This window comes from Hyperoodon ampullatus, assembly GCF_949752795.1.
Source record: "Hyperoodon ampullatus genome assembly, chromosome: 14".
Taxonomy (NCBI): Eukaryota; Metazoa; Chordata; class Mammalia; order Artiodactyla; family Ziphiidae; genus Hyperoodon; species Hyperoodon ampullatus.
The window spans coordinates 6414881-6440173 of NC_136927.1; the positions used below are offsets into that span (position 1 = coordinate 6414881).

The following is a 25293-nucleotide window of genomic DNA, read 5'->3' on the forward strand; positions in this document are numbered from 1 at the left end:
ATGGGTTCTAGATAAGGAAGGAAGGCGAGTGAGCAAGGGAAAACATGGTGGGAGATGAGGCCAGGGAGGGGACAAATTGTAGAGATCCTCGTAGATCAGCGCAAGAACTTGAACTTGTACCCTGAGCGAGATGGGACGCCTTGGGAGGATGTCCCATTCAGCAAAGAAATGGCCTCATCTGACAGTTTTTAACAAGATCACTTTGGCTGCTGTGTTGAGAAAGGAATGAGGGGAATGTTGCGGGGAGGGAGACAGAAGCAGAAGCGAGGGGACCAGGTTCCTACCTGGCTGTTAAACATAGTCCAGGCAAGAGGTGACGGTGGCTTAGACCAAGATGCTGATGGTGGTGATGGTGCAAAGTGTCAGATTTTTATTATATTTGGAGTGTGGTGGAAAGGATTTGCTGACTGATTGGATGTGAGACTGATTGGATGAGAGAAGGAGGAACATCAAAGATGATGCCATGGGGCTTCCCTGGCGGCGCAGTGGTTGAGAGTCTGCCTGCCGATGCAGGGGACATGGGTTCGTGCCCCGGTCCAGGAAGATCCCACATGCCACGCAGCGGCTGGGTCCGTGAGCCATGGCCACTGAGCCTGCGTGTCCGGAGCCTGTGCTCCACAACGGGAGAGGCCACAACAGTGAGAGGCCCACGTTCCACAAAAAAAAAAAAAAAAAAAGATGATGCCACAGTTTTTGGATTGAAGAAATAGAAGAATGGCATTGTCATTACTGAGATGGGGGAGCAAGTCTGGATGAGATTAATTTTGGTAAATTTAGCCATGTTAAGTTTGAGATGCAGTTAGACATCCAGGTAGGCAGACATATCAAGTAGGCAGTAGGATGTACGAGTCTGGGTTCAAGGGAGAGAGATGAGCATCCCAGGAATCATCGGTATAAGTTTAAGCTATGAGATAGGATGAGATAGATCACCAAGGGAGTGAGCTCAGGTAGAAAATAAAACACATTCAAGGACTATGCCCTGGGACACTTTGATGTTTAGAGGTCAGGGAGATGAAGAGAAATCCCAGCAAAGAAAACTAAGGTAAGAGAGGCAGCAGCCTGGAAGCCAGATGAAAAAGATGTTTCGAGGAGCTGTCGGCTCCATCAAATCCTGCAATAGGTCAAGTCAGATCAGGGCCAAGAATGAACCAGTGGTTTAGGGTGAGGTAACCTGTGGCAGTCGTTGATGACCTTGGTAAGAGCAGATGAGTGTAGTTTGAGTGTAATGTGAGTAACTGAGGCTGGATTGAAGGGATCCTGGGAGGAAGGAAATTGACGACATCAAGGATAAACTCTTGCAAGGAGTTTGTTATAATAGGAAGGACAGAAATGGAGTGGCAGTTGGAAGGGAAAGGGAGGCCAAGGTGGGAGTTTAAGGTGAGAGAAATCCTAGCTAGTTTAGATGCCGATGGGATAATCTAGTAGAGACTGGGGTTGTGTTAGTGCAGGAGAGAGAAGAGAAGATTGCCGATTGCAGTTTCCTTCAGCAGGCAGGAGGGCGTGGAGTCCAGAATCCAGCATTTAGGAAGAGGGGTTGCCCTCAACCAGGAGCGGTGGTGTACATCCCGCGCCCGGTAGCAGGAGGGAAGAGGAGGTACAAGGCCGATGGTGGCCGTGGTGGGCTGAGGGTGCTTGTGGGAGTGTTCTTTTGATTGCTTCCACTTTCTCAGTGAAATAGGAACTCCGGTTATCATCTGAGCGTGAGGAGAAAGATGGAGTAAACTGTTCAGAAAACTCTTATCTAAGAGAACGGGAGAATGGATGGAATGGGGAAATGTGGTATGACTGGAGGCATCCAGGCTGACCTCAAAGTGGTGACTGTGACTTTAAACTAGGACCAGGCAGCCACTTGGTGGCATGTTTTCCTTCCGCCCCGTCCTGCAGGTACAGGCTGGGAGTAAGCAGACAGTTGGATTTAACCAAGATCGTGGTTTAGCTCAGTCAAGGGAATTTCAAGAGCAGAACAAAGCAATGTGAGGTTGAATGCAAGGGGAAGGTTGTAGTGATGGCCCATGGTTTCCAAGTTGGGTGAGGGAGGAGCCAGGGCAAAGGTCAAGGGACAGGAGGTCGGGGTGTTGGAGGGATCGTCTGTTGGTTGATGAAATGACCAGGATTCACGGCAGGAGTTCCATAGCGTTGGAGCAGATGACAGTGAGCAAAACCTGAGACGCTCAAGGAGTCGGGGATGTGACTGAGGCGCATTGCCTGCGAGCAGGATGGGCACAGGTAGGATCCGAAGGTGTGGGCTTCACGTAGGTGGGGTTCTAGGAAGGGCAGAGGAGCAGTGGTGTGAACGTTGGATGGAAGTAGAAAAGCGTCCACCAACCTCCCAGCACAACAGGATGAAGAGTGTGGGGAGAACACAGTCCCTACTTGAGATGGCTCCAGGGGAAGGGGTCCCTCAGGGAGAGCCAGCTCTCAGTTAGAGTGAAGATGAAGGGGATGTTCCCAGAAGAGGCTGAGGATGGGGGGATTTTGCACTTGACTGACTGTGAGTTCAAGAGGAACAGTGGAAGCAACCAGAGATCCAGGGAGCATTAGCGTCTGAGGGAGGAGGGAGACCTAGGCTTCTCCTGTGACTTTCTCTGGATTCCGAAGTCCCAGGACAGGATGGTTTCCCCGTGAGCATCCTGCATCTTACCACTCCCGGGTCACGAGTATGGTTCTGTTCATTCCTGGGCCTTCTTGGCAAGCAGGCAGCATCACGCCCACTCCTGTCCAGGTCTCTCCTTGGCACGTGGTTTGCGTCCAGCCAAGGTGGCGTATTGCTGTGCTCCTGCCCTAAGGAAGCCCTCACCCCCTTGCTGATTGTGCTCAGTGGGGTCCATTGAGGAGGAGAGAGTTGGGGAGAAAGCCCCCAGCTGAGCTGCCAGGAGCAGCGTTGCCCAAGCTTTGGTGACATTGGTACCATTTTTACTAAATGATTTTTTGTAAACATACTTACCTTTTTATCCTTACAGAAATATCTTTTTAAAAGAAACTCACAAGAAGAAACCCGCCACAATTAAAACATTATTGTAAATGATGAATATAGAGCCAGAACAATGAAAGTTTTAATATTGTACATCCTTGGATAACCCAAAATCATCTCATTTGCCACTCGGGGAAGTGAGTGAACCTGCGGATGGCTGAGACTCAGGACTCCCTCTTCCTCCCGAGGCTTTCTGCATGGGTGTCCTCCCCCTACTGATCTCTGTGGTTTACTGATCCCTGACTTTCCTTCTCACCCCTGGGGTGTACATGCAGGAGAACCAAAAGCTGAATCACCAGCCTGAGAAGGGCGTTTCTCTAATGTGCGGGGTAAGGTTTCCAGTACAGGGACGCGGCCCCTGCAGAGGCCCAGCATGGGAAGGAGTGTGCACTTCCAGGGAGTGAGACATCTGTGGAAGAGAGGCTGGAGGAGAGGCTGCTGCACGCAGTCGGGTACAAATATAAAATCTGGGTCTTCTTCTAGGAGCAACGTGAAGCTTCTAGGGGACTTAAGGGGGGATGTAGAATGATCAGATTTAAGTTTTTAAAAAGCTCCCCTGTCGATGGTGCAGAGAAGGGATTGGAGGGGCAACTGGATGGAGACACTGGGAGAGGCCTGGCCAAGGCCGCATGAGACCTGGTGGCCCAGGCTGAGATGGCAGTGGCAGTGAAGGGTGGAAGGGTAGAGCGCTAAGGAAGGTCTAGGAGGTGAGAGGTGCAGGACCTGGTGCTTGTCTGACTGTGGCGTGTTGGGGGGACCTGGGGACCAGCGTCTGTCTGGTGTGGCTTGGTGGATGGTGGTGACATGCACTGAGATGAAGTAGAGTTGAGATTGGAGAGAACGGGTGAATTTGTTTTACACAGGCTGACCTTGAAGTTGGTGTGTGGCATCTAAAGAAAGACATCTCCCAGTTAGGGACATGGGTCTGGAGCTTGGAGGAAGAAGAGTGGGAATGAGATGGGAACTTGATCAGGAGCCTGTGCCTCGGGTGTGACCGTGGAGGCTGGTGGTGTCTCAGCCTCTCCTGGTCACCGTGACCTTGGTATGTGACTGATGGGCACCAGTGTCCACCTGCCATCCAATAGGAACAGTAAGTTCCACTACTGGTTAGAGGCTGGACTGAGAATTCTTCCTCCGAAATAAAGCAAAATACAGTGTGGGTTTTGATACTAATGATCATTGAGATGCAAACAGAGTTTGTTTTTGTTTTTGTTTTCATTTTTCTTTGTCCTTCTCCTTTGTCCTCCGTCTTCCTTCTCCTCGTCCTTCTTTTTCTTCTCTGCTGCTGCTTCTCTCTTGTCCATTGTGGTGGCATCTGGAAACCAACACCGACATTTTATGTAAAAGTGGAAACATTTCATGTAGGCACATCACTGTAACAGAAAGGTCATGCTGTGGGATGTCCTTTCTGCACCCCACGTGGAGAGTGGAGGGACACTTCTGATAAGCCATGAAACTCTGTGTCCTTCACTTTACAGAGTCACATGCTGCTCATAATCATATTTGGGAAGCAGAGATGCATGCTTAAGCAGAGTACAATTATTTGTAAGTCTTATTTGTGCTGCTAGATTAATATTTTCCCCTCTGGAGAAATTTACATGCTAATCACTTTTCGTTAATTTTTAAATTATTTTTAACAAATTCAAACAAACAAATTTTTGAATTATTTTAAACAATTTGTTTAATTTGAAGCAAATTATTTTTCTTAAGATGCATTTTTTAATTGTTTTAATTAACAGTTTTTTTAATTGTTTTTTTAAGAACAATTATGTGATTTATTGGGGTTTTTTAAAATTTTATTTAATTTATTTTTTTATACAGCAGGTTCTTATTAGTCATCAATTTTATACACATCAGTGTATATACATTAAACAAATTATTTTTTTTTTTTTTTTTTTTTTTTTTTGCGGTATGCGGGCCTCTCACTGTTGTGGCCTCTCCCGTTGCAGAGCACAGGCTCCGGACGTGCAGGCCCAGCGGCCATGGCTCACGGGCCCAGCCGCTCCGCGGCATGTGGGATCTTCCCAGACCAGGGCACGAACCCGTGTCCCCTGCATCGGCAGGCGGACTCTCAACCACTACGCCACCAGGGAAGCCCAAACAAATTATTTTAAACAAATAAGAGGAAACAAATTTTTCCTCCAACTAATGCTGATTTATTTTGCTTTTCCTGGTTAATAGATCACTGTCTTGGATGAGACGTGGACCGTATTCAGGCGTTACAGTCGTTTCCGAGAAATGCATAAAACATTGAAGTTGAAGTATGCAGAGGTGAGTTATGAAATAATTATCTCCAATTAAGAACATTTGTTTTATAAAGTATATGAGGTGATTGCATTATCAGTCCCCCCCTTCTCTTTAGGTATTAGCTTGTAAGTGTCACCAAGTTTTATTTCAATTACTTGTCTTTCAAAGATAGGTTTTTAATTTTTGTCCTCTATTCCATTTGTATTCTACACAATTCAGACATTTTTTGAATACAAAATTTTGAGTGATAGTAAAGCAACAGTAAATGAATTCTATCTTTTTCATAAAATTTACAGTGTATTTTAAGTAACTATTTTAATCAACTTATAACTTCTCAGCCATGAGTGAGACCTATTAAAATAAAATAGTAATAAATTTTTCAGTATAGATTTGCCCTTTTTTCTCTTAAAAAAGATTGCATTAATGCTTAGACTTCCACATAATGAGGAGTAAAGTCATAAAAATTAATTTGCCCTCACACATGGAGGTGAGGTAGATAGTAAATACGGAATTATCTAGAAGCAAGGAGGCATTTCATCTGATAAGACATCCAGAGCGTATTGATACATTAGTAATCTTTTTTTTTAATTTTTGGGCAAAGACTGGCTTTTAAAATACTTTTAAGCAAAGAAAGGTATTCCTAAAATTAATGTGTATCTTCCAAGTAAATGTATTCTTATTATTTTTGTGTTTGTTTATTTTCGCTTCAACTAAAGGAAACCTTGTATAGGCACAGCTCTTTGGGCATTTTGATTTGAACTGACTACAAATCAGTCAATAACCATTGTCTATTTAGCCTTCTTTCCCTAAGTATGGCTTTTCAGTGCATTTTTATAGTGTCTTATGATATTCTAAAAAATAATTTAGTCAGATGTGTGTCCCTGATTTGTTTCATGTTAATTACGTAATGTTTCCTTAACATCTCCATGGCTTCTAAGCTCCCTATCTGATACACAATATAAAGAGAAATACCTTTGGGTAGATAAAGTGGTTCCTTGATGTGTAAAAGAATCTAGAGTCCAGGAAAAATTGAACAATCTTTGAAATTCTGTTGTTAAGTTATCATAATAATATTCGATTAAAAATTGAGGAAGGTTCAGGTATGAATTTTAGCTCAGTGTTCCCAAGAGGCTTCAGTTCCAGAAGCAGCTACGTCAAAGTCAATTTATTAAGTTTGTCTCTGCAATTTACTCTTCATGTCCCAAGTTAGTTTTGACAATAACAAGAAGTAATTGTATACATATTAAATGTATAGAGCAACTGGTTTTTAAAGTGAGCTTTGCAGCTCATTAACTGCTTGATTATAAGTTACTACATCAGTACTTTAATAATGTACAGATTTTCATATTAACTTGCTAAATTCCCACAGTGTAGTTGGAAAAAAACAATTTACTTGAAAAAAAAAGGATACAAACTTTACCAGGATTTATATATCTATATATGTATGTATGTATAAATTCATTCCATGATTTATTTCATATCAGTTCTTTCAGTGCCATTAGTTCAGTGCCATTCTACACAGGCACATTTTTCTAAACTCTAGTAAGACAGTAGTGGGCAAGAAGAACAAAAGTGTCTTCTCTTAAATATCTTAAATTTATATCAGGACAGACTGACAGTAAACCAGGAAAATATAATAATAACTAACAGTTAAAAAGTATGCTTGCTAAGTTGCAGTTACCATTTTAAGTGAGGTATATGCATTATAGGAAAATATCAATAAAATGTGATGGGCAGAAGGTGTTGGACACTTTAGTGTAAGGATGTTTCAGGGTTGGGCTCTCTGACAAAATGGCATTTTAGTTGAAATATGAGATGAGAGATATTTAAATAAATTTGCTAAGCAATAATAGATAGGTCTAATCAGTGTTTTTAAAGAAAACGTTGGAGCAGACAGACGCAGTCTTTAAAGATATAATAGAAGAAAACTTACCTGAGTTTAATAATGACGTGAACCTGTGAACTGAAGTGGTTGTCTGCTACCAGACAAAATTAATGAACAGAGATTACTACACATGTAAATTTATTTTCAAGGGGAAAAAGGGTGTGTTACATATGTGCTGAAAAAATTGAGTGGCCTTCAAATGAAGAAAATCGAGCTGGTTTCCTCCTTCACTTGAGCAGCCCCACACTGTGCATACAATTGTGAGCAAGACAACGACATCCCTCCTCTCATGAAGCAGAGAAAATGAGCAATAAACAGACAAACAAAGCCCAGTAAATAAGAGGATTTTAGGTAATGTTAGGTGCCATGGAGAAAATACAACACAACGTGATAGTGTGACCTGAGAGCTGGGCAGTGGGCTGCTTTAGATGCGCAGGTAGAAAGGGTGATCTTGGGGTGAGATTGAGCTGAGATCGGAATGCTGAAAAGAAGAGAGGTGTGAAGAGCTGGAGGTGAGCACAGCTGAAGGTGAAGGAGCAGCGAATGCAAAGGCCCTGGGATGGGACCAAGCTCAGCGTGTTTCCAGAATGAGAAGACCCAGGGAGAGTGGCCAGTGTGGTAAAGAGGAGGGCAGGGGCTTGATCACGTGGCATCGTGAACCTGAGTCTGAGTGCTGTGGGAAACCACTGGATGATATTCAAGAGGGTCTGAACGTTGAAACCCAGCTGGAATTTCCATTCTGTTCATAGAGGACTTCTCCCAGAAACCCCTTTCCCAAAGACAGACTTGTGATCGAAATGATAGCGAAGATGGGAAGTTGCTTTTCCACACTGAGTCCAGCTTTGTGACTTACAGTTTCTTTCTTATAAGGACAAAAAACCATTATGAAAGGGAAACTACAGACATGTGTGCATGTATTTGAAAGAGAAGAGAGAATGTGAATAGTGGTTGAAACCATGTGGTGAGATCCTAAAACCAGCACCGCCTGGAGACAGGGAAGCTGAGCTAATTACAAACCCTGCAGGGCTGCCTGGGTGCCACGGAGCTTTTCCTTGGCCACAGCTCTGACGAACTCCTCCCACTTCACTGAACGCTTCCTGCCCGGCTGTGCTGCACCTTTGACATTCATGGTCTCTGTGGTGGGAACGAGAGACTCACCTCTTGTGACACAACCCGTGAGCAGAAACCAGGCAGTTCATCTCTATTTCCTATTTCTAACCAAACAATATTATCGAAACAGAACTGGGGAGAAACATTATCTCTAAACACACAGTAGCGTGTCATTCTAGATGGTGATAAATCTTATTTCAGTGAGAGGACAGCATCATCCATTTAACATTTTCAAGATGAAGCTTAAATATCAAGATGAATATCAGGTTTATTTTTTTCATTTAGTTGACATTTCTTTTGTGCAGCCTCACTTCACATCGTCTGTCTTGCCGAGTGTTTGTTGGGACTTGAGATCAATAATCTGTGTATAGGTATTCATCAATTATTATTCATCTTATAATTGTTCATATGATGATATATAATGTCAATCTTCTTGAAGTAATTAGCTACCTCCAAATGGGGTAGCTGTTTGGCCTGACAACATCCTGGAAATTATTGGACTTGTTAAAGACAGAATTTCTTCAGGAAAGAAAGCCAAAGTGTTCATATGGAAGGATGCTGAAAGTTTCCTCTCAGGGAATGGCTGTTTCATAGCCAAGTGGGAACAAGTTTTATTTACCTCATCCCTTCACCACACTGGACTCATTATTTCTATGGAAGTAGAAAATAGAAAACTACTCTTGCTGTCTTAATTGCATAACAAAATGGTTGGTGATCATTTTTTAAATGATACGTATTAAATTTACCTAGTCATACAAGGTTCCAAATTTTTAATCAAGCTGAAAAAATATTGAAAAAACACACTTGAATTCAGTATATCCAGAATTTGTGATATACTTACCAAGATAAAGAATGTTTATTCGCCTCAAAACTGTAGATTTGGTTATAGCTTTTAATCTTTTGGAACTTTGTCTAAAGTTACATCCTATTCATCCCCATTTCATTGTGGAATCTTAGCCATGTTTTCCTGGGCATAGACCTCTAAAGGAGTTTGACATGACAGTTCCTTTTATGGAGGTTTTTTTTTCTTTCAGTAGTCTTTTTTTCTCCAGATAATAAGTTACATGTTTATGGTTAAAGACTGAAATTATTCAAAGATATATACGGAGAATGTGAAAGTTTCTCTTAATCTGATCCTCAGAAGTAACCATTTGCAATGCCTTCAGGAGGTCTTCTTGGGTCCAACTAAGCATTCAGACTCACAGGACTCCCGTAGGCCACGCTTGGCAGCGGGTGACCCAGGAACGATGTAAGACAGAGATCACTGCTTCCCTGCAGGGCCGAGGCATGGAGGGGGTCTGGTAACAGCATCCACTGCAGCCCACACAGCTGTCCAGATGCTGTTCTCTTTGCGCCACCTCTTGCAGGGAGTAGCTTCCCACGTGGGGAAGGTTCGAGAACCACTCTGCCATAGAATCCTATGCAACAGGAGAGCCACTTTCTCTGGGCACAACTCCCTGGTCAGAACGTCCAGAGTCCCCGTGAGGGACATGCTGACTTACAGGAGTCACCTCACTCAGAGAAGCCTCACACTATGGCTTCCTACCAGATAGCTCTCGTTTCCCTGGTCCACAAACAATTTATCGGTTTATCAAGCAATTTATCATTTTCCCATGAGCAATGGTACCAAGTTGGCATAACACTTGATCAGGTTCCCAGAATCCTCTTGATGGACATACGAGTAGTTTCCAGAGTTTTGCTGCTGTGAGTACTTCGCTATGGACATTCTGGAAGATGTCAACATGTCTGCAAGTGAAGACTTGCTCTATGAAGAAGTTTCGTAATTGCTCAACTGTTGTTAAAGACTTAATTTACAAAAAACCAAGATTAGGAAAGAACACACAGAAACTGGGTGGGCTGGGAGGCTGAGGGCCTTCACCCCCATTAGTGAGCGGGTTTTAAGAATTCCTTAACCATCATTCATCTAAGTCTTTTAATCTCCCTGTTGACTCACATTCATTTGCTTATTTATTTACTATAATGTCTCCTTAAGGAGAATGATGTCAGCTGAAGGGCCTCCAAGGGATACTTTTCTATTCACTCAGGTGGTGAACCAATTAAAACAGGCAGGGTTGTTGATTACCAGGTATAACATATGCCTGTGAAGAAAATAGAAGGAACCTAGGGGTTATTACAGGCAAAGTGAACTTACGAATTGAAAGGATGAGAAGTCAGTGGATTCTCTGAAACGCTGGGGTGTGGGGATTGAAGACAGGGAAAAAGCAGAAATCAAAGAAAAATTTAATGCATTATTTTGTATGGTGACAAATTTCAGAATAAAGAAAGAAAACTAAATTATTTGTCCCGAATAATACTGGAAGAAGAGCAGATTGCCTGCGGTGACTGGGCTCATATGTAAGCGTTATGCTCGTTCTATTTCCAGATTCACTGTGTGAGTGGGCTGAGCTCTCACTAGAGGTGCTGCATTATTCAAGGTTTTTTAAATTGTTTTATTTTTATTTATTTATGTTCTTTCAGCTTAGCATTTTCTTCTGGATTCTAAATAGCTTCGCCTTCTGTTTTGAATTAGTTTGTCCCCTTTATACGCTGACATGTGTTGTGCAAGATAATAGCTCCTCCTGGCTTTCCTTCTCTGTGCTCGTTCGCTGACCTTGTGTGGAATCTTCATCAGATTAAACCCTGTGTTTTCAGACTCCACATCTGTAAAATGATCATGCCACAGCTAGTTTGTAAAAGACTGTGAGAGCCTCAGATGAAATATGTTATTGAAAGTAACCACAAAGTATTGTGCAGCGTCTGCTGGAGAGCATGCCTTTGAAATTTGGTCATGCACATCATTGCCGCAGTGCTCTTTATCCGTATGAAAACTATGCATTTTCCACTCTGTTAAAATCAGTATAATCCTTTTAAATATCACTCAAGTTATGTGTCCAGAAACAGAGCCCCAGTAAGTGTCGTCTTCTCTTTTCTCTAGTACGGATGAGGCAGAGTTACTATTGATGTCTAGTGTCCATGAAGTTTACCTGTGGATCCAGGTCATAGTCTGAGAGTCAGTCAGGACAAAAGCATAGCTCATCAAGAAGCTGGAAAGAAAGGACTATTTTAAAACCACATCCCCTTTCAACCATTAGAATGAATGAATAGTGAAGACCTAGTGTCCTATCCCCTTCCCCCCTTTTGGATGAGTGGTCTGGTGGGCTCTGAATGTATTTCATGAAGTGGTAGGACATGGGGCTGGAAGATCAGAGGGTCACTGAGAGAGCTACTCCTTCTAGGAGGTCCAGAGATGCCAACCCCTGTCTGATTTGTAGAGGACTTTTTTTTTAGGACAGTTAACAAGGAGACTTCCCTCCTGAGTGCTGGAGCCTAATGGGCTCCGGAGAATCATCTCACAGTGAAAGCAGTTACGCATTGGAATCGATTGTTGAGGGCCCTTTTATAATCTTAGCTAATAGTGATTCTGAAGCAGGTTTGTACTTCTGCCCAGAGGCAGGAGGATGAACCATGAAAATGGGATATTTTATGTATTAAAATGTACAATCTAAATAAATGCTAAGGGAACTTGACTGCCCATGTGTGGTGAGAGCCTAAGTTACTGGAACAGGTGTGTTACCTGTCTGCATCATAACTGAGTTATCACATTGAGTCTTCAGAGTCCCTAAGTGTCAGACAGGATCAGCCTCCATCAGCCATATCCCCAGGGGGGCTCCTTTCTCCCTGTTACGGAGCTAAGGGAGAAAAATATTCTCAGAGCCTTCGAGTAAAGCATGAAAGATTGCTGTGTTAGAGCAACTGTTCAGTCTCACATCTGGCAGTCTCTGGGTGCCCAGTAAATACCATTGGGAGGGAAGAAAACGATTAGGGCAAGAGCTTCTGTAATTTGTATATGAACTTTCAGTTTGTACTGATAGAACCATTTTTAACCTTCTTTATTTCCCAAGTAATTTCCCCAAAGTAGCACCAAAAAAGGGAAAGAAAAGAAACTGGCTATTGGCCTTGTATTTGTCTTAGACAGCCATTTACCATCTATCACTGAAATGCATTCTAAACAGTTTTATAACCAGCATTCCAAATTTAATATAAAAATTGCAAATCTGCTCACCACCCAAATTATAATGCTACCAACCACAGCCACAGGGAGCATTCAGTAAACCTTAGATAAATTCAGCCGCACCAAGCGCTCAGCCTCCTTGAATTTTTAAACAGCACACAGCTATGTAGGCAAAAAATAGAATGCTGCCAGCTTCCTGACCTGGTACGTCATCAGAGGCCCACTTACCTCACTGTATGGCCTGTATCGTACGATTCTCTCTACCTGATAGATAATCAGTATTTAAATCACTTCTTTCAAAGGTGGGTTGGGGAGCAAAAGGCACCAATTAGCTGGGAAGCTTTTCTGAGACATGTGGATCCAGGACCCAAGCTAGGAAATTCTAATTCAGGAAATCTGACATGGGATCTGAGAGTGTGTGTAGTTAGGGAAAAAAATATTCCCCAAATGATGCTCTCTGGACCGTTGGTTAAGATGCTGCCTGTCATTTCTTTTGCATCCACCTTGGGAGCGTTATTGATTTTTCATTATTACAGTCATTGTTATAGATCACCAAATCTAAAAGGTGATTTCCAGTGACAAATAATCTTGTCAAAAATTAATGACAGGCACATTTAAACCTAGACAATGAAAACATGTTGATTGCCTCTTTGATCACCAAAGACTATGAAACATAGACTTGTACCAAGCTTTCCTCTCCAACCAGCAGGGAAACTTCTGTAACAATGGGCTGGAACCACTTGCACATTATGAGACATCAAGTACTCCAAGGGGCCTTAAAGATTGGGTAGTCCAGTTTTTCATTTTAGAAATGAGGAATCAAATCCCCAGGGAGAGTTTTGTTCAAAGTCACATCAAGACTTGGGGCCCAGGCAAGGTTCACGTCTCCAGACTCCTAGTCCTTCTTCTTTCTCCTGAGTCTCCATGACCATGTTCACTCAAGAAGGGAGAGTTTTCAGAGTCTCCAGATGAGCCCAGAAAGAAGAAAATCTCTTCCCTATAAAAATCTGTTACATAGCGAGACCCCATGGATGAAAACTAGAAATGGGGTTCCTTCTATTGAATGTCATGGCGATGACAGGTTCCTGTCACATCTCAGTCCCTGAAAGGGACAATTAGCATCACAGTAATGGATGGAAAATACAAGCATTTGAGTTAATTCAACTGCATAATTATTTGTAAAAATGCAATATGAAATTCTCACAGATCTGAAATGTTTCTCACTTTGAAAAATTGTTGTGACGTATATTAAAGTTCTCAAATCTGTCTTCATTGGCTCATATCTACATAAAATTGACACTGGCTTTGGGAGGAGTGGGATTTTATTTTATTTTGTATTTTATACCAAATATAACAAAGTCAGTGCAGTCCTAAGTATTGATACATTTCCAAATGTGGTTTTATACCTAGGATCTCGCCAAGTTTTAGCACTTCAGTGATGACAGGACAGCAGCTTCTGTTGGTGGAATGTCCTAATTATAATTGCTGGCTGTTCCACGTGGACCAGCAGCAAAGGATTCTGCCTTGTTCATTGAGCAGATCCTTAATGAGAGTCTAGAATGTACCAAGCTCTGGGCGAGGCACATAGCACGTACTCATAAATAGTGCATGGTACGCTCACATTACCATATCAAAGGTCTGCGGGAGCTCATTGCTCCTTTGATAACCCATCCAGGTTGCCCTGAAGAGTTGCTCCTTCATGCCTCTAACAAATCAAACTGGGAGAATTACTTATTTGTTTGTGAGTATATTTCTCAGTGACAGCTGTTCTTATAAGGCCTTGGGAGCTGCTATTATTTTGAGTAGTCAGAAATGCGTCCATCTAGTCAGCTGGGAGAGTTATGGCAGCCCTTTGATGAGTTTTCATTGTTTGTATTCCTCAAAAGCTGGAGTGGCTGAAATTTACAACCACAAACCTGTAGAGCGTGGGCGTTTCAAATGCTGGCAGTTGTCAGGTAGGTGCGTCTACTGGCAAAAGACAGGTTAAAGCTGATTTGACCGTATAGATTTGCCGTATAGAATTTTTCTCTCTAATCTTTAAAAACTGGATACTGGTTAGGTAGCCAAGTATTACAGGAGTAAAGAAAATGCCTAGTAAATGAGGAATGACAATAAAGTACACTTTTATTAGGTGGTAACAAAAGTCAGATGTTTTCCTTTCATTAGTAAAGATTCCATACTTTATTACTGTTGCCGTTCTCAATTGTTCTCAGTTTCCCTTCAGTGATTTATAATCCAGCATTAGCTGCTTAATTGTTGTAAAATCATCAAAGATAGGCAAGACTTTTTACTGCTCACTTTAATTTCTTTTCTATATTAGGGCTGCCATTATTTATATACAAAGGAACAACGATGCCATATATCAAAACCTATGCTGTCTGTTGCCGTCAAGGACACCTGGCTAACCTAAAGTGAACTTGGCTAAGAGAAAAAGACTTCTAATAAAAGCAAACTTTTCCATTACATTTAATTTGTCTCCTTGATGGCAGCAGACTGGCCGACCTATCTTATTCTAATGTAATAAACATTGAAGTCAGGATTTGAGCGTGGTGACTCTTAGAAGAAATCAGGCTGTGTCAGTTCATTGGGAATCAGAAAGGGAAAAGCCAGCTTGTAGATGAAAATTTCACTCTGAGGTCATTAAGATCATGAAGAAATATTACAAAGCAACAGAGAGTGCTGACTGTATTTCTAATATCTATACATATAAATATAGCTAGCCAACTTGATGAATAAATGGATACTCAATGCTTTTATTTTCGCAAAACTGAGATTCACAAATAATTCCATAAACTGGCTATGCTAGTTCTATAAGGAACCACTGTCTTTTCTTACTCCATTGATAATTCTTCATATAGAGCTATTGTTCAGCCTGAAAGTTATGGGCTTGTTTCTCGAACATACAAAATAAAGTTGATCACTTGGATTTTTAGACTCTACAAGCAGCGAAGAAGGGCAAGACAAATTTCATTGGAAGTCAGTGAGCCTCAAAATTACCGATTTCATTTTTTTAATGGCTTTTGTTTCAGTCGTTTGTCTTTAGAATATGTTTTCTTTATTGAATTGCAGAATAAGCTTGTCATTATTTCTCTTAGGCCAAAGAAATGTGCTATTTTAATTCTCATTTGTTTCCTGTGTTTTACTCAGCGTAATCAAATTTCATAATTACACAAAGTAAGCCATAAGGCTGTTGTTCAGTTTTCTTCCAGTGTTCTGGAAGAAAATATCCAATATATTTGACCTCAGTCATCATTTTTAACTTTAATGTACAGTTTTCCCATAAGAGCTCAATTGTCTTTGCATCATTTCCCACTCCTGCTGTAAGGATAATGGTTATAGCAGGAAGTGGTACAGTTTTACGGGTTTTCTCATGAATACTGCATTCCCGTTTGTTTCTGCCCTTTTTCTATTCTACAGCCTTTGAAAAGTAACATTTCATTATTTTATTGGGCTCTATTTTCCCTGTACACATGTTTCCCTTACTTCAAATAAGAATGCTGTGAAGATTTTATGGGAAGAAAGGTACACTCCTCAAAAGCAATATAGCCAAGTTACTAGGTAAAATATCTCCATGGTATCTAAAGTGCTACTTGTAACTCGGCATAGAGAGATTTTAATCATCAGTACCTGAGATATAGAATTTCAGAGCTGGAAATGGAAATATCTCAGTTCAACTCCTTCATTTTTAACAGATGATGAAACTAAGAACTAGAGATATGATACAACCAGCTCTTTGCTGAGCTGAGACTTGAAATCTGATTGCCCCAAATCCCAGGTTATTAAAAGAAAAAGCCATATGGTGTTAATTTAACTTCCATTAAATATGTTTAAAAAAATCACTTTTTATTGTTTCTATAAAAATGATGCATGCTCATTTATAAAAGTTTCACATAATATAAGAAGCAACAGATTACTCAAAATCATTCTCTGAATATAATTAAATTACCATTTAATGAACATTATTTTAAGTACTTAAATGAATAGGCACAGATAACAGGATGGATATGTAGAGTGATACAAAGAAATTAAAATGGGACAAACAAGAACAGGAAGAAAGAATGAAATAACTTTCTAACATTGGGTTCAAACTAGATATGCTATTTTTAATTACAAACATTAAATTTAATTTTACTTGAATTTAACGGAAGTGAAAGAAAATCAAGTAAAACTGAAGAAAATGATGAAATTCAAATTAAATTTTTCTCCACCACAACCTCTAAAATATATGTGATGTTAAGAACAAAGATTATAAAAAACATTAAAACAGTAGTTGCTACTTTTCATGTGGTGTGTTTCCATTTTATAAATTTTCAGTGTTGTTTCGCTCTTATAAATGATCACTTGAGATGGGCAGGTTCAAGATGGCGGAGTAGAAGGACGTGCACTCATTGCCTCTTGTGAGAGCACCGGAATCATAGCTAACTGCTGAAAAATCATCGACAGGAAGACATTGAAACTCACCAAAAAAGATACCCCACATCCAATGGCAAAGGAGAAGCTGCAATGAGATGATAGGAGGGGTGAAATCACGATGAAATCAAATTCCATAACTGATGGGTGGGTGACTCACAGACGAGAACAATTATACCACAGAAGTCCACCCACAGGAGTAAAAGTTCTGAGCCCCACATCAGGCTTCCCAACCTGGGGAGTGGGGATGGTCTGGCAACAAGAGGAGGAATTCCCAGAGAATCAGACGTTGAAGGCTAGCGGGATTTGCAGAGGTGGGGGGTGGCTGTGGCTCACTGCGGGGACAAGTACACTGGCAGCAGAAATTCTGGGAAGTTCTCCTTGGCATGAGCCCTCCCAGAGTCCGAAATTAGCCCCACCAAAGAGCCTGTAGCCTCCAGTGCTGAGTCGCCTCAGGTCAAACAACCAACAGAGAAGAAACTCAGGCCCACCCATCAGCAGACAAGTGGATTAAAGTTTTACTAAGCTCTGCCCACCACCAGGCCCTCCCAGCAGGAAGCTTGCACAAGCCTTTTAGATAGCCTCATCCACCAGAGGGCAGACAGCAGAAGCAAGAAGAATTACAGTTCTGCAGCCTATGGAACAAAAACCACATTCACAGAAAGACAGACAAAATGAAAAGGCAGACGACTATGTACCAGATGAAGGAACAGGATAAAACCCCAGAAAAACAACTAAATGAAGTGGAGATAGGCAACCTTCCAGAAAAAGAATTCAGAAAAATGATAGTGAAGATGATCCAGGACCTCGGAAAAAGAATGGAGGCAAAGATCGAGAGGATTCAAGGAATGTTTAACAAAGACCTAGAAGAATTAAAGAACAAATACCTGGAAGAATTAAAGAAGCAAACAGAGGTGAACAACAAAATAACTGAAATGAAAAATACACTAGAAGGAATCAATAGCAGAAAAACTGAGGCAGAAGAACGGATAAGTGACCTGGAAGACAGAGTGGTGGAATTCACTGCCGTGGAACAGAATAAAGAAAAAAGAGTGAAAAGAATTGAAGACAGCCTAAGAGACCTCCGGGACAACATTAAACGCACCAACATTTGCATTATAGGGGTCCCAGAAGAGGAAGAGAGAGAGAGAAGACCCAAGAAAATATTTGAAGAGATTATAGTCGAAAACTTCCCTAACATGGGAAAGGAAATAGCCACCCAAGTCCAGGAAACACAGAGCTTCCCAGGCAGGTAAACCCAAGGAGAAACATGCTGAGGCACATAGTAATCAAACTGACAAAAATTAAAGACAAAGAAAAATTACTAAAAGCAACAAGGGAAAAATGACAAATAACATACAAGGGAACTCCCATAAGGTTAACAGCTGATTTCTCAGCAGAAATGCTACAAGACAGAATGGAGTGGCATGATATATTTAAAGTGATGAAAGGGAAGAACCTACAACCAAGATTACTCTACCTGGCAAGGGTCTCATTCAGATTCGATGGAGAAATCAAAAGCTTTACAGACAAGCAAAAGCTAAGAGAATTCAGCACCACCAAACCAGCTCTACAACAAATGCTAAAGGAACTTCTCTAAGCGGGAAACACAAGAGAAGAAAAGGACCTACAAAAACAAACCTGAAACAATTAAGAAAATGGTCATAGGAACGTACATACTGATAATCACCTTAAATGTGAATTGATTAAATGCTCCAGCCAAAAGACGGAGGCTTGCTGAATGGATACAAAAACAAGACCCATCTATATGCTGTCTACAAGAGACCCACTTCAGACCTAGGGACACATACAGACTGAGAGTGAGGGGATGGAAAAAGATATTCCATGCAAATGGAAATCAAAAGGAAGCTGGAGTAGCAATACTCATATCAGATAAAATATAGTTTAAAATAAGGAATGTTACAAGAGACAAGGAAGGACACTACATAATGATCAAGGGATCAGTCCAAGAAGGTATAACAATTATAAGTATATATGCACCCAACATAGGAGCACCTCAGTACATAAGGCAACTGCTAACAGCTATAAAAGAGGGAATCAACAGTGACACAGTAATAGTGGGGGACTTTAACACCTCACTTACACCAATGGACGGATCATCCAAAATGAAAATTAATAAGGAAACAGAAGCTTTAAATGACACAATAGACCAGATAGATTTAATTGCTATTTATAGGACATTCCATCTGAAAACAACAGATTACACTTTCTTCTCAAATGCACATGGAACATTCTCCAGGATAGATCACATCTTGGGTCACAAATCAAGCCACAGTATATTTAACAAAATTGAAATCATATCAAGCATCTTTTCTGACCACAACGCTATGAGATTAGAAAGCAATTAGAGGGAGAAAAAAACGTAAAAAACACAAACACGTGGAGACTAAACAATACGGTACTAAATAACCAAGAGATCACCAAAGAAATCAAAGAGGAAATCAGGAAATACCTAGAGACAAATGACAATGAAAACTCGACGATCCAAAACCTATGGGATGCAGCAAAAGCAGTTCTAAGGGGGAAGTTTATAGCTATACAAGCCTACCTCAAGAAACAAGAAAAATCTCAAATAAACAATCTAACCTTGCACCTAGAGGAACTAGAGAAAGAAGAACAAACAAACCCAAAGGTAGTAGAAGGAAAGAATTCATAAAGATCAGAACAGAAATAAATGAAATAGAAAGAAAACAATAGCAAGGATCAATAAAACTAAAAGGTAGTTCTTTGAGAAGATCAACAAAATTGATAAACCTTTAGCCAGAGTAATCAAGAAAAGGAGGGAGAGGACTCAAATCAACAAAATTATAAATGAAAAAGGAGAAGTTACAACAGACACCGCAGAAATACAGAGCATCCTAAGAGACTACTACAAGCAACTCTATGCCAATAAAATGGACAACCTGGAAGAAATGGACAAATTCTTAGGAAGGTATAACCTTCCAAGACTGAACCAGCAAGAAATAGAAAATATGAACAGACCAATCACAAGTAGTGAATTTGAAACTGTGATTAAAAATCTTCAAACAAACAAAAGTCCAGGACCAGATGGCTTCACAGGTGCATTCTGTCAAACATTTAGCGAAGAGCTACCACCCATCCTTCTCAAACTCTTCCAAAAAATTGCAGAGGAAGGAACACTCACAAACTCATTCTGTGAGGCCACCATCACCCTGATACCAAAACCAGACAAAGATACTACAAAAAAAGTAATTACAGACCAATGTCACTGATGAATATAGATGCAAAAATCCTCAACAAAATACTAGCAAACAGAATCCAACAATGCATTAAAAGGATCATACACCATGATCAAGTTGGATTTATCCCAGAGATGCAAGGATTCTTCACTGTACTCAATCAGTGTGATACACCATATTAACAAATTGAAGAATAAAAACCATATGATCGGGCTTCCCTGATGGCACAGTGGTTGAGAGTCCGCATGCCGATGCAAGGGACACGGGTTCGTGCCCCGGTCTGGGAAGATCCCACATGTCACAGAGCGGCTAGGGCCGTGAGCCATGGCCACTGAGCCTGTGCGTCCGGAGCCTGTGCTCCACAACGGGAGAGACCACAACAGTGAGAGGCCCGCATACCTCAAAAAAAAAAAAAAAAAGCATATGATCATTTTAATAGATGTAGAAAAAGCTTTTGACAAAATTTAACACCCATTTATGATAAAAACTCTCTGGAAAGTGTGCATAGAGGGAACCTACCTCAACATAATAAAGGCCATATATGGCAAAGCTACAGCAAACATTTTCAGTGGTGAAAGACTGAAAGCATTTCCTCTAAGATCAGGAACCGGACAAGGATGTCCACTCTTGCCACTCTTATTCAACAGAGTTTTGGAAGTCCTAGCCATGGCAATTAGAGAAGAAAAAGAAATAAAAGGAATACAAAATGGAAAAGAAGAAGTAAAACTGTCACTGTTTGCAGTTGACATGATACTCTACATAGAGAATCCTAAAGATGCCACCAGAAAACTACTAGAACTAATCAATGAATTTGGTAAAGTTGCAGGATACAAAATTAATGCACAGAAATCTCTTGCATTCGTATACACTAACAACGAAAGGCCAGAAAGAGAAATTAAGGAAACAATCCCATTCACCACTGCAACAAAAAGAATAAAATACCTCAGAATAAACCTACCTAAGGAGGTAAAAGACCTGTACTCAGAAAACTATAAGACACTGATGAAAGAAATCAAAGATGACACAAACAGATGGAGAAATATACCATGTTCTTGGATTGAAAGAATCAATATTGTGAAAATGACTATACTACTCCAAGTAATCTACAGATTCAGTGCAATCCCTATCAGATTACCAATGGTATTTTTTTACAGAACTAGAACAAAAAATTTTTAAATATGTATGGAGGCACAAAAGAAAGACCCCGAATAGCCAAAGCAATCTTGAGGGAAAAAAGCGAAGCTGGAGGAATCAGACTCCCTGACTTCAGGCTATACTGCAAAGCTACAGTAATCAAGACAGTGTGGTACTGGCACAAAAACAGAAATATAGGTCAGTGGAACAGGAGAGAAAGCCCAGAGATAAACCCATGCACCTATGGTCAACTAATCTATGACAAAGGAGGCAAGGATATACAATGGAGAAAAGACAGTCTTTTCAATAAATGGTGCTGGGAAAGCTGGAGAGCTACATGTAAAAGAATGAAATTAGAACACTCCCTAACACCATACATAAAAATAATCGCAAAATATATTAAAGACCTAAATGTAAGACCGGACACCATAAAACTCTTAGAGGAAAACATAGGAAGAACACTCTTTGACATAAGTCACAGCAGGATCACTTTTGACCCACTTCCTAGAGTATTGGAAATAAAAACAAAACAAAACAAACAAATGGGACTTAATGAAACTTAAAAGCTTTTGTGCAGCAAAGGAAACTATAAACAAGATGAAAAGACAATCCTCAGAATGGGAGAAAATATTTGCAAACAAATCAACGGATGAAGGATTAATCTCCAAAATATATAAACAGCTCATGAAGCTCAATATTTAAAAAAACAAACACCTCAATCCAAAAATGGGTAGAAGACTTAAATAGACATTTCTCCAAAGAAGACATACCGATGGCCAAGAGGCACATGAAAAGCTGCTCAGCATCACTAATCATTAGAGAAAAGCAAATCAAAACTACAATGAGGTATCACCTCACACCGGTTAGAATGGGCATCATCAGAAAATCCACAAACAACAAATGCTGGAGAGGGTGTGGAGAAAAGGTAACCCTCTTACACTGTTGGTGGGAATGTAATTTGATACAGCCACTATGGAGAACAGTATGGAGGTTCCTTAGAAAACTAAAAATTGAATTACCTTATGACCCAGCAGTTCCACTATTGGGCATATACCCAGAGAAAGCCATAATTCAAAAAGACACATGCACCCCTATGTTCATTGCAGCACTATTTACAATAGCCAGGTCATGGAAGCAACCTAAATGACCGTCGACAGACGAATGATTAAAGAAGATGTGGCACATATATACAATGTAATATTACTCAGCCATAAAGAGGAACCAAACTGGGTCATTTGTAGAGATATGGATGGACCTAGAGACTGTCATACAGAGTGAAGTAAGTCAGAAAGAGAAAAACAGATATCGTATATTAACACATGTATGTGGAATCTAGAAAAATGGTGCAGATGAACCGGTTTGCAAGGCAGAAATAGAAACAAAGATGTAGAGAACAGACATATTAACCAAACGGTTAAAGTCGGGGGTGGGGTGGTGGTGGATTGAATCTGGAGATTGGGATTGACATATATACACTAATATGTATAAAATAGATAACTAGTAAGAACCTGTATAAAAAAATTAAATTAAAAAAATGATCAATTGACTCATAACAAAGATAAGATTATCACATTTTATTTACTCCCACCTACCCAATTTTAAGACTTATATTTAATAAGTCACGATATATCACATTCTTTTATACATAAATTATTTGTAGTTCCCTTTTTTATACATAAATTATGCATAATTCTGTCCTAGTTGTGGGTTTAAGTAGAGGTGGTATTTACAGTGGTTTCTTCGTTCCTGAGATCCTTGTATTGTGCTGTCTCTTGGTTGGATATTTTTGGTCATCCAGTACGTTTCTGAAAGGTTCACCTTGATGTGTTTTACCTGAGTTCTTATGCGCTTGAGAACGTCTGCCTGTGGACTGCACACTTTAAAGACGTTTCTCTGTTACTTATAAACCTCTTGGGTCACGTTTTATTTCCCTTAGCATTTTTCATTTTGCCTTGTTATTTTCTCTGCTTTATATGCTGTAGGCTAACCTGTGTTTTTATCGTCTTCATGCTACTTTTGTTTCTTCTACTGGGACTTTCTACTACTGTTTTTCTTCTACTGTTTTTGTTTCTCTTGTCTCTTTCTTGAGTTCTTCTTGCTCTTTATTTATTTATTTTTTTTCGAGCATGTAGACAGTGGGGGACAAGGGGGCAGGGGTGCAGGGTGTGGAGGCACTGTATTTCCTTTTTTCAATCAGCTTTTTTCATTTTAGAATAGTCTCAGACTGTTTTTTGCCTTTTAGCATGCATTGTAATTTTTGTTGAAAGCTGGACGTGGTGTGTCATGTGAATGGAGCTGAGGTAGATAGGCCTTTAGCGTGCAGTTTTTTTTTTTTTTTTTTTTTTTTTTTTTTTTTGCTAGCGTGCAGTTTTATATTTATCTGGCTACCATATAGGCTACAGTTGCCCCGGCTGTGGTGTCAGAGGCAAAAATGTCCTCAAGTGCCTTTGTTTGTGTTTCCGCTATTGTCTTTGGGTTTTCCCAGAAGCTTCTTAAATAGAGCCTGAGGCTTGCGCGTCCTTTAGCTGCAGTCCCGTTGTCTTGCAGGAGCCCTGTTGGCGTGGTGGTGGGATGTGTGTGTTGCAGGGTCTGTAGGCCTGTGATTAGGTCTCAGTCTCTTAGTGAAACCTGCAGGGGGCATTCCATTCCCCCACCAACGGTTGGGCTTTGGTAAAACCCAAAGTGGTTAGATTCTGGGAAAACAGTTTCCCTTGAGGGCAGAGAACCCTGGCTGTATTTCAGAAGGTTACCACCCCACCATCCCCACCCCCAGCACCTTCTGCAAAACCAAAGGGATTCTTCTTCACAGTGAGAATCTGGTGGGACTTCTGGAGGTAAACATCACAAAAGTTATGGAAAACGCAGCTCCTCTGGAGTTTTTTTAACGCTCATACTAGGCTACACTGAGCCTCCAGCAATTCATCAATTGCAGTTTAAAGTGTTCCTACCAAAACTGGCTCCAGTTGTGAGCTTCTGCACCAGCTAAGCTGTGCTTCTCTGTTTCTGCCTGTCCGTCTCTCTGGATGGGGGACAGTAGTTTGCCCTGTGACCTTAATTCTCTGATGGATCCAGGAAGAGCTCTTGATTTTCAGTTTTCTCAGTTTTTTTTTCTTATGAGGACAGACGTCACAACTTCTAAGCTCCTTACGTATCAGATCAGAAACCAGAAATCCTATTTGAATAGTTGTAGTTTTACAGAAAAAAAATGTGAAGGTAATACAGAGTTTTCATATACCCCATACCCACTTTCCCTGTTAACAGTTCCCATGAGTATAGGGCATTTGTCACCACTAGTGAACCAACACTGATACATTATTATTATTATTAACTAAAGCCTGTACTTTGAGATTTCCTTAATTTTTACCTAATGTCTGTTTTCTGTTCCAGTATCCCATCCAGGATACCACATTACATTCAGTCACTATGTTTCCTTAGGCTCCCTTTCGCTGTGACAGTTTCTCAGACTTTCCTTATATTTAATGACCTTGATATTGTGAGAAATGATGGTCAGGTATTTTAGAGAATGTTCCCAATTGGGATATGCCTGTTTTTCTCATGATTAGACATTTGGGTTTGGGGGAGAAAAACCACGGAGGTGAAGTGTCATTATCATCACATCATATGAAGGTCACACACACCATCGGTGTGACTTATCACTGTTGAGATCGACCTTGATCTCCTGGCTGAGATTTCTCCCCTGTGAGGTTCCTTGGTTCCCCCCTTTCTATACTGTTCTCTTGGGAAGGAAGGCACTGCACACAGCACACCTTCTGCAGAGCCCACGTTTTAGGGGTAGAGAGAGGTGCCCCCACTTCCTGGAGCGTGAGGTATCTACATTAGTTACTTGGAATTCTTCTGAATGGGTGGCTTGTTTCTTCTTCCCCATTTAGTTATTTACTTGTTTATTTCATCATATTTTGGGTTTTAAGCCAATACATTAAAAAAATTTTTGTTTTTCACGTTTTTCCAACTTAGGCCGTATGCAGCAGCTCTTTGCGTCGGCACCTGTGTCCCTGTGACACACTCCCATCATTGTGCTTTTGGTTTTAAATACATCTTCCATCTCTATTTCTTTTTAATTTAAAAAATTTTTTTAATTTATTTTATTTATTTATTTTTGGCTGCATTGGGTCTTCGTTGCTGTGCATGGGCTTTCTCTAGTTGCGGTGAGCAGGGAGCTACTCTTTGTTGCAGTGAGCGGGCTTCTCATTGTGGTGGCTTCTCCTGTTGCAGGGCACAGGCCATAGGCGCACAGGCTTCAGTAGTTGTGGTGCACGGGCTTAGTTGCTCCACGGCATGTGGG

General features: G+C 40.7%; 1 protein-coding gene across 3 annotated transcripts in view; it reads left to right on the top strand.

Annotated features, from left to right (window-relative positions):
* KIF16B (kinesin family member 16B) overlaps nt 1–25293 on the top strand; it is a gene marked incomplete at both ends in the record, with an annotated part of 294678 nt that overhangs the window by 221831 nt on the left and 47554 nt on the right. For all 3 annotated transcript variants that reach the window (XM_079719488.1, XM_079719489.1, XM_079719490.1), the window contains one exon: nt 5153–5242. In XM_079719488.1, coding sequence (XP_079575614.1) covers nt 5153–5242 — 90 coding nt within the window. The remainder of the gene's footprint in view (nt 1–5152; nt 5243–25293) is intronic.